At 47.7% G+C, this 17,343-nt stretch overlaps 1 protein-coding gene across 1 annotated transcript in view; it reads left to right on the top strand.

Annotated features, from left to right (window-relative positions):
• LIMD1 (LIM domains containing 1) overlaps positions 1-17,343 on the top strand; it is a 70,514-nt gene that overhangs the window by 21,042 nt on the left and 32,129 nt on the right. Inside the window, exon 2 of the mRNA XM_032649384.1 lies at positions 15,755-15,856. Within this exon, the coding sequence (XP_032505275.1) occupies positions 15,755-15,856 (102 nt within the window). The remainder of the gene's footprint in view (positions 1-15,754; positions 15,857-17,343) is intronic.

The following is a 17,343-nucleotide window of genomic DNA, read 5'->3' as shown; positions in this document are numbered from 1 at the left end:
GTCCGGGAGGATCCCACATGCCGCGGAGCGGCTGGGCCCGTGAGCCATGGCCGCTGAGCCTGCGCGTCCGGAGCCTGTGCTCTGCAACGGGAGAGGCCACAACAGTGAGAGGCCCGCGTACCGCAAAAAAAAAAAAAAAAAAGCAATGTTTTGTCTTTTCTCAGAAAGAGGAATGAATGATTTACCCTGTGTTACACTCAGTCAAGCCTAAAAGTGATGTTAAAACCTCTGTTTGAAAACCACCGTTCCCATGTGAGGCTCAGGACCATTTATGGAGGAGCGATGTGCAGGGGTTTCACCCGCGCCATCTCTCAGGCTCCCTGAAGCCCTGCAGTGCGCCGGTGACTACTTCCCCGTTTTGAAGCTGGGGGGAGTAAGACAGAGCGATGCAGTAGCTTGCCCAGGGTGGTTCACTCGCTCAGCCATAGAACCCGACAAAGCCTGCTTCCAGACTTTCCCTTTGTTCTAAGGGAAATCTTTCGGTGGTGTTACTCTGCCACAGGCACTGAAGCTGGAGACTCAACTGAGACCAGAGTCTCTGCTCCTGGTTCCCCAGGGTGGGGGAGGAAGGGCAGGAAGAAGGGCTCTGTTTGGAAACTGGAGAGAGCAGACATGTCCCCTCAGCTTCAAGGTTCCACCGGCACTGTTCACTATGTCTTTGTCCTGCTCCATCACACCCTTTTCTCGTCTTGGGTGAATGTGGATTTAAAGCATCTCTAAACTAAGCTTCGTATTACTTCTGAGGAAAGTTCAGGACTTTATTTCTTCCTTAAAAAAACGACTTTCAGGGGCTTCCCTGGTGGCGCAGTGGTTGAGAGTTCGCCTGCTGATGCAGGGGACACGGGTTCGTGCCCCGGTCCGGGAAGATCCCACATGCCGCAGAGCGGCTGGGCCCGTGAGCCATGGCCGCTGAGCCTGTGTGTCCGGAGCCTGTGCTCCGCAACGGGAGAGGCCACAGCTGTGAGAGGCCTGTGTACCGCAAAAAAGCCCACAAAAAACAAACAAACAAAAGAAAAACGACTTTCATTCCTGTTCCTTTCTGGTTCCACGTGGTTAACCGTGCCTGTGGCATTGATTGGACCATCGTCTGAGGCTTCTCACTGATCTGGGGTCACTAATCTCAGAGCTTCTCTGCACCACAGCAGTCCTCTCTGACCCAGATGGTGACTGGGCACCCCGCCTGCTGTGTTTTCCCTTGTGGGGTGGATGCAGAGCATCGGGGCGCTGGGAAAGTGCCGAGTAGGGAAATGCACAGAGCCGTGTGGGCAGCAGAGGAGCCGGGGCGGGGTGTGTGGGTTGATCCACTCATTCATTCATTCATTCATTCAATGAGCAAACGTCCATCGAGCGCCCACGTGTGCTGGGCAGGAGCAGTTACCCCTCTGTGCAGTTAGATGCCCTGGGGGAGCGGAGGGGAGCTCAGATCTGAGTGCCTGGGGTCCCCCACAGAAGGACTCAGGAGTTTTGTGAGGTATTTGGAGTGTGGGTGCCTGTCAGGGGAGTGGCTGATATGTTTTCAGTCTCAGGCCTGGTAGGAAACTAGGGAGGAAAACCCCTTTCCTGGAAAGGGAGGGAAGGAAATGAACTTTTGGGGGGTACCTCCCATGTGCTGGGAGCAGTTGCAGGCACTTACATGATCTCAGTTAATCCTCAAAGTTACCCCATGAAATGTATATGTTATTAAAACTCATCTGGCAGGTGAGGAAACTGGACTTGTGCCCAAGGTGGGATCTGAACCCAGTGTTTATGCCCAAACCCACTCTTTCCAGATCCACCACAGGAGGGGGCCGGGCCATCCTCAGGCTCAGCAGGAGTGGCCCCTGGTCCTGGGGCTGGCGATGCTCCATGTCCTGATGTGCTTGGTGTTTACATAGGAGTGCTTATTTTGGGAAAAATCATTGAGTCGTAAACCATGGGGTTTTCTTTATGCATGTTATACTGCAGTAAAAGTGTTTAAAAAACAAAAAACAAAAAAACACCAAAACGCTCCCTAGAAAAGGATAATGAACTCTAAAGTGTTTTACCTGCTTATCTTCTTGCCTAAATTGGTCACCAGTTGTGTGGACAATAAAGGCCACCTCTTCTTTATGCTTGAACTTGGGTTGCCAGATTTAACAAATGAAAATATAGGACACCCAGTTGAATTTGAATTTCAGAGAAACAATGAATATTTTTTTAGTGTGTAAGTAGGTACCATGCAATGTTTGGGACATACTTATACTACACAATTATTCATTTACCTGAGATTCAAATTTGCACGCGGTATACTTACACTAAAGAATTGCTCACTGTTCATCTAAAATTCACAGTTAACTGGGCGACTAGTATTTTATCTGACAACCCTTGTTTGAGCTGAGAGCTGAAGGGGGTGAGAAACGCCACTGAGCCTCCTCTGAGAAATCAGAGGATTCTGAGGCCAAAGGCAAGAAAATAATCTAGGAGAAAAGCAGTTGGGGGCAGGATGTTAGCTGGGGGATTCTGAGATGCTGGAGGGAACTTGAACCAATGTCAAGAGAGGGTTATGCAGAATAATCTGACAGGTAAGGGAGTAGTGATATAAATGCTGTACCACTCAGCCTTCAAAATGGGTTCTGCTGGAGGTTGATGTTTGTTCTAGCAGTTTATGTTTGTGCAAAGATCCTGGGGAAAATGCACAATTTTGAGCCTTCTCACAAGAAAGAGTGATGTTAGAAGTGAGCTACCTTGAGAAACTGGCTTCAGAATCTGTGACAATTTGAGCAACAAAACAAATAATGATAGAAATGGATTATAACCCAGAGAATAAAATAAATATCCGTGAGTCCTTACTGAAATAAATAAATGGGGAGAATTGGGGGGAAAACTCTTGTACAGAAGATCCTATTAGTGAAATGTAGAAAGAAAGATGAAGATAGGAAGGTCACCATTTGAAAAGACCATTGTAATAATTGTTTCAGGCAAGAATCAGTGGAGGCTGAATAGTGGGCAAAAATATATGATGAACAAATGGGTATTTGCTTAATGTCAAAGTGTTTTCCCATAAATGTCTTAATAATTACAAAGAGAAAGTAAAACTTCACAGTGGAGAAACCTGGCAAACTCTACCTTAAGAAGAGATCAAAGTTAATCTCACCAGTAGTTAAGACGTATCAATAGCATGTATATCCTGATATGATGCGCTGTAAAGGGCACATCATTACTTCTGGGGTGTTCCTGCCAGATACACATAACCTCGATCTGATCATGAGAAAACGTTAGACACGGCCAGAATGAGAGACAGTGTGCAAAATAATTGACCACTGCTCTTCAAAAGTGTCAAGGTCATGTAAGACAAAAACAGATAAAGGATCTGTCTCTCATAAAAGGAGACCAAGGAGACACTTACTAAATGCAGTGGATTTAGTTCTGGCATTGGCTCCTGGTCCAAGAAAAATGACATTAGTGGGACAGTTGCTGAAATTTGAATGAGGTCTATAGATTAGTGTATGTGTGTGTATGTGTGTGTGTGTGTGTGTGTGTGTGTGTGTGTGTGTGTATAATATATATAATATGTATTATATCAGTGTTAATTTCCTGATCTTTGGTAATTGTACTGTGGTCGTACAAGAGTTAACATTTGGGAAATCTGGATGAAGGGTATATGGAAAGTCTTTGTATTACTTTTACAACTTATTTGTGAGTCCAAAATCACGTGAGAAGCCCCTGAAAGTGAATGAACTTGGGGGTGGGGTGGGGGGAGCAGTAACTTTGTGTGTGGGGAGGGGCTGGTTGAAGGGCTGCAGGATGCTCTGAGGAGCAATCTTCCTGTAGGTATCAGAGCGTGAGGTGGCGGATTTGCATTATATTGAAAACATTGTTTAAATCTTAAAAAAAACCTTGTTTTTGATTATGATGGTAATGTATCTTCATTTTCGAATATATGAAGAGGTTAAAGAATGACATAAAAATCCTCCCGAGCCCCTACTTCTCAGCAGTAAACATGGACGATAATTAGTGTTCTTCCGCGTGGTCATGACTTTATCTGTAAACATACTCTTTAAAAAAACAGAATAGAGAACAATGTGTCCATATGCATCGTGGTCCCCTCCCCTTTTTTCATTTAACATTGTATTGTGAACAGTTTGTGTCATAAAAGAATACTCTGGAACTGTGTTGCTCAATACATGGGATTATTTAAAATTAAATTTTAAAAATCCAATTACTTAGGTGTACTAGCCACATTTCAAGGGCTCAGCAGCCACTTGAGCTGTCATATTGGACAATCCAGAATAGAACATTTTCATTATCACAGAAAAAGTTCTATTGGGTGGTACCGCTGTAGAGTATGATATTTTTAAGCTGTGTAGTATTTATTTATTTTGCGTTACACGGGCCTCTCACTACTTGTGGCCTCTCCCGTCGCGGAGCACAGGCTCCGGACGCGCAGGCTCAGCGGCCATGGCTCACGGGCCCAGCCACTCCGCGGAACGTGGGATCTTCCCGGACCGGGACACGAACCCGTGTCGCCTGCATCGGCAGGCGGACTCTCAACCACTGCGCCACCAGGGAAGCCCCTGTGTAGTATTTATTTAACTTTACGTCTTCATTCGGGTATTTATATTGTTTTCAATTATCCATGCTTAAGTGTTTTAATAATAGTTTGATGACTTTTTTTTTTTTTTTTTTTTCGGTACGCGGGCCTCTCACTGTTGTGGCCTCTCCTGCTGCGGAGCACAGGCTCCGGATGCGCAGGCTCAGCGGCCATGGCTCACGGGCCCAGCCGCTCTGCGGCATGTGGGATCTTCCCAGACCAGCATGTGGGATCTTCCCAGACCGGGGCACGAACCCGCGTCCCCTGCATCGGCAGGCGCACTCCCAACCACTGCGCCACCAGGGAAGCCTGACTTTTTGTTTTTTTATAACTGCTTTACTGAGATGTAATTCACTCGCCATAAATCCACCCTTTGATAGTGTACAAGTCAACAGCTTTTAGTATATTCACTGAGTTGTACAACCATCACCACTGTCTAATTTAGAACATCTTCATCACCCCAAAAAGAAAACCCACCCCCATTAGCAGATGCCCCCTTACCCCCTCTCCCCCAGTCCGAGGCAGCCACTCATCTGCTTACTGTCTCTGCATATCCATTTTGGGCAGCATCTTTGATTTTTTTCTTTGGGAAAAATTCTATTAAATTCTTGGATCAAATGGCGTGAAGACTTTTTAAGGTCTTCTTCTAGTTATTTATTTACTTACCGCGCCATGCCACATGCGGGATCTTAGTTCCCCGACCAGGGATCAAACCCACGCCCCCTGCAGTGGAAGCTTGGAGTCTTAACCACTGGACCGCCAGGGAAGTCCCATTTTTAAGGCTTTCAATAGGTGGTGCCACACTGCCCTCCAGGAAGGTCGTCCACATTTATGCTTCCACTAACAGTGTACGAGAATGCCCTTTTCTCTGCACCCCCTGTGACACTCACCATTGTTATTATCATTGTTTTTGTCTTTGCTGCTGAGACAGTGACGAGTGGCACCCACCTTTGCATTTGGCTCCTGGGTGGAACACCTTTTCCTGTGCTGATTGGCATATTTCTATTTCAGATTAGAGTTGAGAAAGATAACTGGGCTCTGTGCAGAGAGACTGGAGGAGGGGGAGTACGCAGGTGGGCGAGCCCAGAAGCCACAGCACAGGGTGCCCTGGAGGCTGTTGAACTCTTTCCTTCGGAGAGCGGAGAGCAGGGAATGATTCGGGCCAGAGAATGGGAGTGCGCTGGGGCAGAAGTGCCCCTGCAGGTTGTCTGGCAAGGCTAGCTAGAGCTTACGGTGGTGATTGGGAAACTGCGAGAGAAACTTCCTTTCCCACTGCAATGAAGTGAAGCCGTCGTTGGTTTTGAATAGCTTTGAGATTGAAGAAAGTAGCCTGCTGCAATGACCCCGTAGCCCAGAATGGCCTTGAGTACGTCCTTTGTAGCTTGGTGAGAGTATCACCCCTTGACCTGGGAACTACAGGGTGCGTGGGAGAGAGGGCAGGCAGGGGAGGCCCGGGTGCCGGGGAGGATGTGTTTTGTTGTGTTTTCTGCATCCATGGTTCTCAGCCTTGGCCGAGCCTTAGAGTCAACTGAGGCGCTGTGGTCCCATCCCCAAATTGGAACCAGAGTCTCTGGAGGTGATGGTGGGCATCTACTTTGATTCCTTCCTTGAGAGGCAGCCCTCTGCCTGGGAGGCAGGAGCCCGGCACCCACCGCCTTCAGGGCTTTTTCCATGAGCTTATATTGTGGCTAGGAGGAAGTCTGTTGCTGAGGCCATTGGTCCAGCTCTGCCAAACGCTTGGCCCCTCTTCTAGAACCTGTTGACTCCCAGAGCTGCCCAGAGCCGCCCAGGTCCATAGGCTGCAACCTTCTGCTGAGAAAAAGCCTCGCTCAACTTGTGTGCAGACTAATTCATCCAAATCTGTCCTCTCAGCCACCCCCAACCTGACTGCATGCCCTGCCCCTGGCTTCTGCCCCCTTTCAGCGTAGTATGTGGTCCACGGCTGTGTGATGCCATGTGATGTGCAGCATCCGTTCAGAGCTAAAAAGGACGCCCGCACCTCTCAGAGGCCTCCCTTCCTCACTGGGAGAGGAGTGGTCACCCGGACAAGGCCCAGGTGTGAGCTGGAGGTGCAGGGCCACTCCCATTGGCTGGCCTGATGGAATCTTTTTATTTCAAACCTTATCCTAACAATAAAAGGTGGCGACTTGGCTGTGTGTTCAGTTGAAGGAGTGCTGCACGGTCCTCAGGCTGTCTGCAGTAAGGAGGCAGGGATTCTGCTGTAGCCAAAACCTCACGCTGAGGCTGCTTTGCGGGCCTCCTTGTTTATAAATCCTGCCTTTGCAAGCCAGTAGGGAAGATGCCATGGCCCTAAACCCAATTTGTTTTTTGGCTTTGGGTGTACAGGAGATCATTGAATGCCAATTTGGGATCACTTCCTTCACATGGAACGCTGCCCAGGCTAGGCTGGGTGGTGTCTGCATTCGATCAGTTAGGCTGTGTTATTCGTTCTCAAATAATCTTCCTGGAACTGTTGCAGTGGGCCGGGACATTCCAGGAGGCAGAGTGGGCTCTGTCCCATCTCAAGTGTCGTGGTTTCCCTTTTGTCTGTCACATACTCTTGAGGTTCCACTGATACTTTTTTTGAGAAAAATTTCTCCCCGCTAAGCCGTTTGGAAACCACTGTTGTGCACCAAGAGAGTTAGGCCGGCTTGAATTAGTATATAAACAAAAGGTTTTCAAGATACTGGATTCAGGCAAGGATAGACAATGATCCTTGAGAGATGGGAAGCAAATGGGGCAGGCCCTATGATTGTCCCAGCTTACTGCCTTGAGAGAGTTTCCAGACATTGACACAAGGAGGGAGAAGGGAGAGAGAGCCTGGGAGACTCCTTGAGTTAAAAGGCTGCTGAGGGGACTTCCCTGGTGGCGCAGTGGTTAAGAATCCACCTGCCAAGGGGACACGGGTTCGAGCCCTGGCCCGGGAAGATCCCACATGCTGCGGAGCAGCTAAGCCTGTGCACCACAACTACTGAGCCTGTGCTCTAGAGCCCACGAGCCCCAACTACTGAGCCCATGAGCCACAACTGCTGAAGCCCGTGTGCCTAGAGCCCGTGCTCCACAACGAGAGAAGCCACCGCAATGAGAAGCCTGCGCATCACACCAAAGAGTAGCCCCTGCTCGCTGCAGCTAGAGAAAGCCTGTGTGCAGCAATGAAGACCAACGTAGCCAAAAATAAATAAATATACAAGTAAATTAATTAATTAAAAAAAAAAAGTGCTGCTGAGATCCTGGGGGGAGACTAAGGCAGCTGGATTTCATAGGACTCTAGCAAAATCTTTCCAAAGCATGTATCTGGTAAAGGACTTGTCTCTTGAATATGTAGGAAATTCTCATAACTCAAGAAAAGGAAAAAAAAATGAGCAAAAGATTTGAACAGACACCTCACCAAAGAAGATACAGATGGTAAATAAGCACAGCAAAAGATGCTCTGGTGCAACATCGTTAGTCACTGGAGAAATGCAAATTAAAACCACAACGAGGGGGGAATTCCCTGGCGGTCAACTGGTTAGGACTCCGCGCTTCCACTGTAGAGGGCATGAGTTCAACCCCTGGTCGGGGAACTAAGATCCTGCGTGCCATGCAGAGCAGCAGAAAAAAAAAAAACAAAAAACAGAACCAAAAACACAGTGAGGTACTACTACCTACCTATTGGAATGGACAAAATCAGGATGACTGCCATTCCAAGTACTGGCAAAGATGTGGAGAAACTGGAACTCTCATAAACTGCTGGTGGGAATGTGAGATGATAGATCTTCTTTGGGAAACAGTTTGGCAGCTGCTTCTTTTTTTTAAAAAAATATTTATTTATTTATTTTGGCTGCACCAGGTCTTAGTTGCAGCATGCAGGATCTTTTAGTTGCGGCACTTGGACTCTGAGTTGCAGCATACAGGCTTCTTAGTTGTGGCATGCAAACTCTTAGTTGCAGCCTTCGGGATCTAGTTCCCCGACCAAGGATCAAACCCTGGCTGCCTGCATTGGGAGCTCGGAGTCTTACCCACTAGACCACCAGGGTAGTCTGGGCAGCTTTTTAAAAAGTTAAATATACACTTACCATAAGCCTGAGCCAATCCACTCCTAAGTTACCCAAGAGAAAAGGAGAAATATGTCTATACATAAACACTTGTACACAAGCAGCTTTATTTGTAACAACCCCGAAGTGGAAACCACTCATGTTCATCACCAGCTGAGTGGCTAAAAAAATGGTGGTCCCATCACACAATGGACAGCAACTCAGCAGTGAAAAGGAATGAGCTCTTGGTGTATACAGAAGCTGGGTGAATCTCAGAATCATTATGCTGAGTGAAAGAAACCAGACAAAAAACGAGTACATGCTCTAGGCTCCATTTATATAACCTCTAGAAAATACAGACTGAGCTCACATTGGTGGTATAGTGGTGAGCATAGCCTTCCAAACTGATCTCTGCTGACAGAAAGCAGAGCGGTGGTTGCCCAGGGAGGGGGCATTAGAAAAGGCGTGAGGACATGTGGAATCTTTGGGGATGGTGGGTGTGTTCACTGTCCTGATTGTGGTGATGATTTCACAGGTGTATTCAAATATCAAAAGTTATCAAATTGTACAGTTTAAGTATGTGCAGTTTATTGGGTGTCACTTATACCTCATTAAAGCTGTTTAAAAAAATATCCCTCCGGCTAGAGTTTGGAGAATGGATTAGAGGGCAGTGAGTCTAACTACAGGGCAATAGTTGCATATCCTTTCCTCCCTTCTCTTAAAGTTTAATTCCTTCTTTCCCTCACTTTCCTCCTGGCTTTGGAGCTTGGATTACTATAGCAATATGTGATTGACATTTTATTGCTTTCCTCTGTTGAGGAAAAGTAAGGATTTCCTTTAAAATCTTTTAACTAAGGGACCATGTGGAAAGCAAAGGGTGTCTAGGAGTCTTTTCTTCTTGTTGAGTCCTGTCTCGGAAAAACTCACTTCTGTTTCTTTGTGCTACCAGTGCTCACACTTCTGACACCAGATGTGTGGTTTTTCCCACACCAACCAATTCTCCGACACCAGCCAGGTGTCCTACAGTTCAATTCAATCGGATGCTAACTGGAGTTAGCACAGACCCCACAGGAAGGACTCAGTCCTACAAGTCCCCCTCCCACTTTGCCAACTATGCCTCTGACTGGCTATAAATCAGAGTTCCCCCCACCCCCTCCTTGGGTTTGATTATTTGCCTTAATGACTCACAGAACTTAGGGAAACACATTTACCAGTTTATTATAAAGGATATGATATGATGGATACAGTTTAACAGTTGGATGAAGAGATACATAGGAAAAGGTCTGGAAGGGTCCTGAGTACAGAAGCTTCTGCCTGGTGTAGTTGGGGTGTGTCACCCTCCTGGCATGTGGTTGTGTTCACCAACCTCGAAGCTCTCCGAATCCTGTACATTGAGGAGGCTTCATCATGTAGGCATGATTGATTATTAACTCATTTTCCAGCCCCTTTCCCCTCCCTGGAGGACGGAGGGGTAGGGCTGAAAGTTCCATACTTATAAGCCTGGCTTGGTCTTTCTGGTGACCAGCCCCCAACCAGGAGCCCACGCAGTGTTTCCTCATTAGAACAAAAGATGCTCATTTTGCCCAGGAAATTCCAAGGGATTTAGGAGCTCTGTGTCAGGAACTGGGGTCAAAAACCAAATATTAGCAGGAACTTGGGGCAGAGACCAATATATGTATTTCTTATTATTTCACAAGCCCGAGCCTCTGCTCGGCCCTGGCCACTTAAGCAAACTTACAGCACAGGACTTTGGGTGAGATTGGTCAGCTCACCTATCAGGAGTGGCATAGTCTGGTTTCCTGGCTCCTTGGATGACCATTCCATGAGGGCAGGGTCGGAGTGCAGTCATGCTGCTCACCATCCTACTGCCAGCGTCTGCAGGGAGCCTGGCTCCGAGTGAATGGTGGGGAAGCACTCGTGGGGTGAATCCTTCAGCTGCAGTGTCCCTGGCAGACGGGTAGGAGGAACAGAGGGTCTGCGTGGGGGCGGCCTTGTGATGGAGGTCCCTGGCAGAAAGATGGCCTTGTGTGCGTGGGATAGGCCAGCATGGGAGGTGGGCCGGGTGGCCACCAGGAGATCTGGGGCAGGGCTGGTCTTGGGTCTGAATCCCTGAACAGGTTGTATGTTGGGGGCAGCGGGTGGTGAGTAAGGAGCTCCTTCTTTTTTTTTTGGGGGGGGGGGGCGTGTGTGTTGCAGGAATAGCCACACAGCTGCCAACCAGATGGGAATAACGGGACCTTTGAGTTAGAACTTGGGCTCAGATTCCATCTTTCAAACCTCCCAGCGGTGTGACCTTCAGCGAGTTACAGCACCTTTCTAGGATTTCTAGAACGTGGCTTTGAGAAAGGGGATGCACATTCAGCGTGCACTGGATGAACACTCCTAGCTCAGGCTCCGGGAGGTACGTTATTTCCTAGAATATGAGATTTACTTTGTCTTTTTTTTTTTTTTCCTGCCAAAGGAAGACTAGATCTATTTCTTGCCCATGAAGTACTTTTCTGTCCATTTACCACAAGCCACAGGGATGAAATATTTTCTTACCTACTTGGCTTCTTGTGGGACCTCCTCCGTCCGTGACTGATGGTTTAGAGCACAAGCGGCTTCCTTCCTTGTTTTGTATCTGCACTCGATGCTCAGAGTGGTGAGAAAGGATGTCAGCATCCCCAAGGAATGAGAGAGAGTGAGGGGGATGCTGAAGTCAGTAGGTCCCAGCCCTTGGGTTAAGAGGAAGCCAGAGAGAGTGTCACTCTGCTGACTGCAGGAGCGGAGGAAGGCCTGATGTGGAGAGATAACGCAGCAGGAAGCCCAGGGAGGCCTGGGCAGTTGTCAGTGTCCACTGGAAGATGCTGCCCACCCTGTCTCTCACTTTACGAGCTGGAGTGAGAGGTTGTCTGATTTTATTCCCCAAGCCCAGGCAAGATGAGTTCATGTCCTTGTGACCCAGGAGCATCCCTCTGACTCAGGAGATGTATTCCACCTCTCCTCACTGGCAAGCTGTCTCCAAGGGGGTCCTCTTCCCACACTCCCATGCAGACAGGTGGAAGGGCTGATCACTGCTTCAGTTGAGTCTCACTGCTTCTCTGGGCTTTGCAGCTAACATTTCTACGGGGCTTAAGCGCAGAGACCACAGTGATGGAGAGGGAAGAAGTGAGGTTGCGCTTGGGGTGGTTTTGTTCCATGTTCGTGAGCAGAATTACATTCACGTTGCTTTGAGGTTCCATCCAGGCTGCTTTGAGCGTGCTTTGGTTGCTGCCGGACAAACCAGCCGGTGTTGCTCTTTGTAAAGGTTTAGAGTCCAGTCCCAGGGCACTTGGGATGGGTGGTCTGGAAATCAACCCCAGGATCACCAAATAGTATAATTAATACCTTCTCTTTGTCCGATAGTTGCCGTTTTTCAAGAGAAAGGTCTCCCCCCGTCACCATGTTTGAATTATACCGTCAACCAGGGCTCAGTAGAGGCCCACGTTGTCTATTTCTCTATTTTTATGTGTGTTTGTTGAGGGCATAGGAGTGCACTTTGTCAGGGGCTGCAGGTGTTCAGAGATGCATAAGACTCTGTAGAAGGCATTTACAGGGGTGTGTGTACCCCAGGTACAAGGAGGTGAGGGCCAGGGCAGAGGGGAGGCGACACAGGCTGTACGTGGAGCTGCACAGAAAGTGATTCAGCTCGACAGTTCTTCACGGAACCCTTGCGGAGGCCACAGTTAAGACGTGGCCCTGTCTCTCTTTTTTTGGATTTTATTTTATTTTATGTTTCAAACATTTTTATTTATTTATTTTACTGAAGTATAGTTCATTTACAATATTGTATTAGTTTCAGGTGTACAGCGAAGTGAAAAGAATATATATATTCTTTTTCAGATTCTTTTCCATAATGTTATTACAAGATATTGAATATGCGTTCCCTGTGCTGTACAGTAAATCCTTGTTATCTATTTTATATACAGTAGTTTGTATCTGTTAATCCCATACTAATTTATCCCTCCCCCTCTTTTCCCTTCGGTAACCATAAGGTTGTTTTCTACGTCTGTGAGTCTATTTCTTTTTTGTAAATAAGTTTATTTGTATTACTTTTCAGATTTCACATATAATAATGTCTTTGTCTGACTTACTTCACATAATATGATAATCTCTAGGTCCATCCACGTTGCTGCAAATGGCATTAGTTCATTCCTTTTATGGCTGAGTAATATTCCATTGTGTACCTATATACACCACCTCTTCTTTATCCATTCATCTGTTGAAGCACTTGGGTTGCTTCCATATCTTGGCTATTGTAAATATTACCGCTATGAACATCGGGGTGCATGTATCTTTTCAAATAAGCGTTTTTGTCTTTTCTGGATACATGCCCAGGAGTGGGATTATTGGATCATATGGTAATTCTAGTTTTAGTTTCTTAAGGAACCACCAGACTGTTTTCCATAATGGCTACACCAGTTTACATCGATGTGGCCCCTATCTTGAAGGTGCTCCCAATTCACTAGGAGAGGCAGGCAGTGCCCAGGTAACCAGTAACCTGCCACAGCACAGTAGGTGCCGTGTCCAGTGCTGGGCACACCAACCCCATTGCTTCCGTGTCCACACACACGCCTAAATGCCAGAGGCCCCGCCTGGCCCACTTGGGCCACCTGCTTCATTGGCCGGCCGCCAGCACCACTGGTTTCTAGAGTGATAAGCCTGCTGCAGCAGGTTTAGAGAGGAGTGGTACTGGCAGAACCCTGCCGTCTTCACTCTTCCCTGCTAGCTGGACACAGCTCCGATTGTGCCAGCAAAGGAATGCAGTTTGCCCAGAACGGATGTATTTCTTGACTTAAGAGCAGCCTAAGTTGTATGTGAAATAATCAGACAAAAAGAAATGCTGATGCCTCTGAGTTCCTCGATGTTTTCAATTTCATCATGCTGTTTGCTAGGTACAGAAATACCAGCTGTCCAGTAGTTTCATCCTGCATATGTGTGGGCGTGTGCGTGCATGCGTACCCACACACAAAGGTAATTTCATAGCCAGTAAGAAAGGGCGGAAGAGAAGGGCCTTGGGGAACTTGCTGGGGTGTTGGAAACATTCTATATCTTGATCTGGGTTTACATTACATAGGTTACTTGTCAAAACTCATTGGATGATAGCCTCATAATTTGTGCATTTCACTGTTTGAATTTTATCTTGGAAAAATAACTGTAAGCAAATAATGGACTCATTAATGACATGCAGGCTGAAGTGTTCAGGGTGAAGTGGACTGCTGTCTGCATCTTACTGTGAAAGGTATCACAAATAAGATGGATGGTTGGATCGATTAAGGGATGGGCAGCAAAATGCTAACAATTGTAGAATTGAGGTGGTGGGCATGTGGGTGTTCCCTGTATGATTCTTCCCATTTTTCTGCATGCTTGAAAGTTTTCATAATAAAATGTTAAAGCAGAAGAACTACAAATACCCACCACTTGTGATCCCTAGAACTTTCCATAAGCGAATTCCCCCAAGAGCCAGTTTTCTCGGCTGACCCAGTACTGTTCCTACAGACGGCATCACCTGCTTCCTAAGGGAGTGTTGGTGAAGCGACGTGAGGGCCCTGGGCTTAGTGTGTTCTCTGTGCACCTGGCGTGGTTGGTGTGGGTGTGTTTCATGAAGGATGTGTTAGCTTGGACTTCCTTTGAAGGTGATGCAGTCTATCAACTTGAAATGATAAGAACTCTGAAACACAGGGCTTTCTGCCCTGTAGGCAGAATGTGGCTGGGGATTTGCAGCCTTGAGAACAGCCTGACAGATGGGAACCAGAGCTAGAAAAGGCTGGCTGAGCCCCTGACCAAGGACATGAGCTGGCTACCCTGATGGATGCTGGGGGACCTTTTTACGTATATTTAAATTTTTGAAAAATTAGTTATATATATTTTATATATAAAGTGTATAGAGATGTATAATTGATTTTTCAAAAATTTTAACATTATACAGTATATTTAAACAGATCCAGGGGAATTCCCTGGCAGTCCAGTGGTTAGGACTCGATGCTTTCAGTGCCATGGGCCCGGGTTCAATCCCTGGTTAGGGAACTAAGATCCCACAAGCCACTCGGCACGGCCAAAAAATTAAAAATTTTTTAAAATTAAAAAAAACAGATCCAAACACTTTTTGAGACTAGACTTTTTTCAGCTATAACAATGCCTGCCCTTGTAAGTTTTTTTTTTAATACAGAAGATGGAGAGAAGTAAAACCAGCCATAATTTTATAGTTTTGGTATATTTCCTTCTTGAATCTTTTTTTAAAAATTTCATGCATTATTTACATAATTGTGATCTTTTTCATTTGAGTATAATGGGGGAGTTCTTTGGAAGGGAGATTCCAACACCTCCTTTTATGTGGACTGGCCCACATAAGGGACCATATAAAGGAACCGAAGAGTGGGCATAGGGCACAGACAGGGGAGCCCCGAGCAAAGGCAAGGAGCTGAGACCCAGTGGCCAGGGGCAGGCGCAGGGCAGAGCACTGGGCTTGCAGTCTGAGAGACCTGGGGCTTGGGGGCCTGATCACTCGTTGTAAAAAGTGAGGTTAGTAAATCCCCGTTGGTGGTTCCCATTGTAAATTAAAGGAAATAATTTGTTTGAAGTTGCCCAACCTGTGTATTTGGCATATTGTAATCCTGGTGCAGCATTTGGACATTGTCTTATAACGGTGGGAGGCTTTGAAAACTTTGGGCAACGGAGGAGATGGAAGAAGTGGAGATATTCTTAACATTAGCACACTGGTGTGGAGGGGGCCTGAACACGAACCTGGGGCCTGATTCCTGCAGTGGAAAGAACTGATAGTTGAAAGGCTGACGGAGGGAGACAGCATGAGAGAAAGACATTGCAAAGGAGTAAGCCTCCGGATTTGGTGATGGGCTGGTTAGGGGAAGGGGTGGGTATCTTGCTTTGTCCTTTGGCTTTTTTTTTTTTGCGGTACACGGACCTCTCACTGTTGTGGCCTCTCCCGTTGCGGAGCACAGGCTCCAGACGCACAGGCTCAGCAGCCATGGCTCACGGGCCTAGCCGCTCTGCAGCATGTGGGATCTTCCCAGACCGGGGCACGAACCCGTGTCCCCTGCATCGGCAGGCAGACTCTCAACCACTGCGCCACCAGGGAAGCCCTGTCCATTGGCTTTTTATCACTCACTTTACACTGTTTCCCTCCTGACTCACTGCCGTGTTCTTTCCCTTGCAGGAGCCTGTGTGAAATGCAGCAAGGGGGTGTTTGGGGCCGGCCAGGCCTGCCAGGCCATGGGGAACCTCTACCACGACGCGTGCTTCACCTGTGCGGCCTGCAGTAAGTGTGTGTGTGTGTGTGTGTGTGTGTGTGTGTGTGTGTGTGTGTGTATGCGTGTGTTGAGGGACAGGGTAAGGAACACAGGGAACCAGGAAGGGAGGAGACGGAAGAGCATCCTTCCTGGAGACACTTGGCCCATGTCCCTCCATGGTCCTATGGGAAGGCAGGACAGTGTCCTCTAGAACAGGGTTTTGTACCACCAACACAAGGCCCATCAGGGTAAGCTGACTTATCACAGAGTACCAGGGTTTGCCTGGGGCCCACTCTGGTGGTAGTGGAGCAATCCCTAATAACATCAGGTTTGTAATGCATATCAGAGGTCTCAGAAGAGTTGGGAGGAAAGCGCTGGGATTCACCATTGTCTGCCCTGTTGTCAGTTTTCTCCGCCACTGTGGAGACCAGTCAGTCAGTTACCCCTGTGTGAAGTAGGGTCCTTTCACAACTCTTTGGCCCCGATCTTTCATTTGGAGGCTGCTGTTCATTGTGAAGTGTGAGCGTGTGCGTGAATGCCTGTGTGTATGCATGCCACACACGTATCGATGCCTCTTAGCAAACACCTCTGGGCATCTTCGTACTGCATTATGGGCATTGTGCCTAAAGCAGCAAACCAGGAAACTAGGCCTGCGCTCAGCTCAGCAAACTGCTCATTGAACTGATGCCATCTACAGTGGAAGATTCTAACACATTGCAGGCTGTTTGCCAAGTCTGACGGAGCCATGAATTGTGCTTTTTTCACGGTCTCTACCAAAGATTAATTTTGAGGAGCATTTTTGAAAAATGTCCCACTGACATCTCCACTTCTACACCAAGGCTGGCAGCTGTCTATTAAAAGGAAACATTACAACAAAGCCAAAGAGAGTCCGGGACCAGGGGGTCTTATCGTCTGGCCCAGTGGTCCTCAGTCCTGGCAGTTCATTAGAATCATGGGAGGGTCGGGGGGAGAGATTTTAAAAGCCAGTGATGGACTTCCCTGGTGGCACAGTGGTTAAGAATCCGCCTGCCAGCGCAGTGGACACGGGTTTGAGCCCTGGTCCGGGAAGATCCCGCATGCCGCAGAACATCTAAGCCCGTGCGCCACAACTACTGAGCCTGTGCTCTAGAGCTCGCGAGCCACAACTACTGAGCCCGTGTGCCATAACTGGTGAAGACCGCGTGCCTAGAGTCCGTGCTCCACAATCAGAGAAGCCACCGCAATGGGAAGCCCGTGCACCGCAACGAAGAGTAGCCCCCGCTGTCCGTAACTAGAGAAAAGCCCACGCACAGCAATGAAGATCCAATGCAGCCAAAAAAAAAAAAAAAAAGCCAGTGATGCCCCAGCCCCACCCTGACCAGCAGAATCAGAAGCTCTAGGGGTGAGGTTTCTAGAGTGGGGCACATGTATTGTTTCTAAGCTCCTCCGGTGACTCCCAGGTGTGGCCAGAACCGAGTACCTGGGATTAGTGCCAAGCTTCTCATTTTAGAAGCCTCCGGAGACGGAAAGAGGAGGG

The sequence above is a fragment of the Phocoena sinus genome, chromosome 11 (genome assembly GCF_008692025.1).
Source record: "Phocoena sinus isolate mPhoSin1 chromosome 11, mPhoSin1.pri, whole genome shotgun sequence".
NCBI classification, from domain to species: domain Eukaryota; kingdom Metazoa; phylum Chordata; class Mammalia; order Artiodactyla; family Phocoenidae; genus Phocoena; species Phocoena sinus.
Note: the sequence above shows the minus strand (reverse complement) of the source record. Positions and strands in the feature narration are given on the sequence as shown.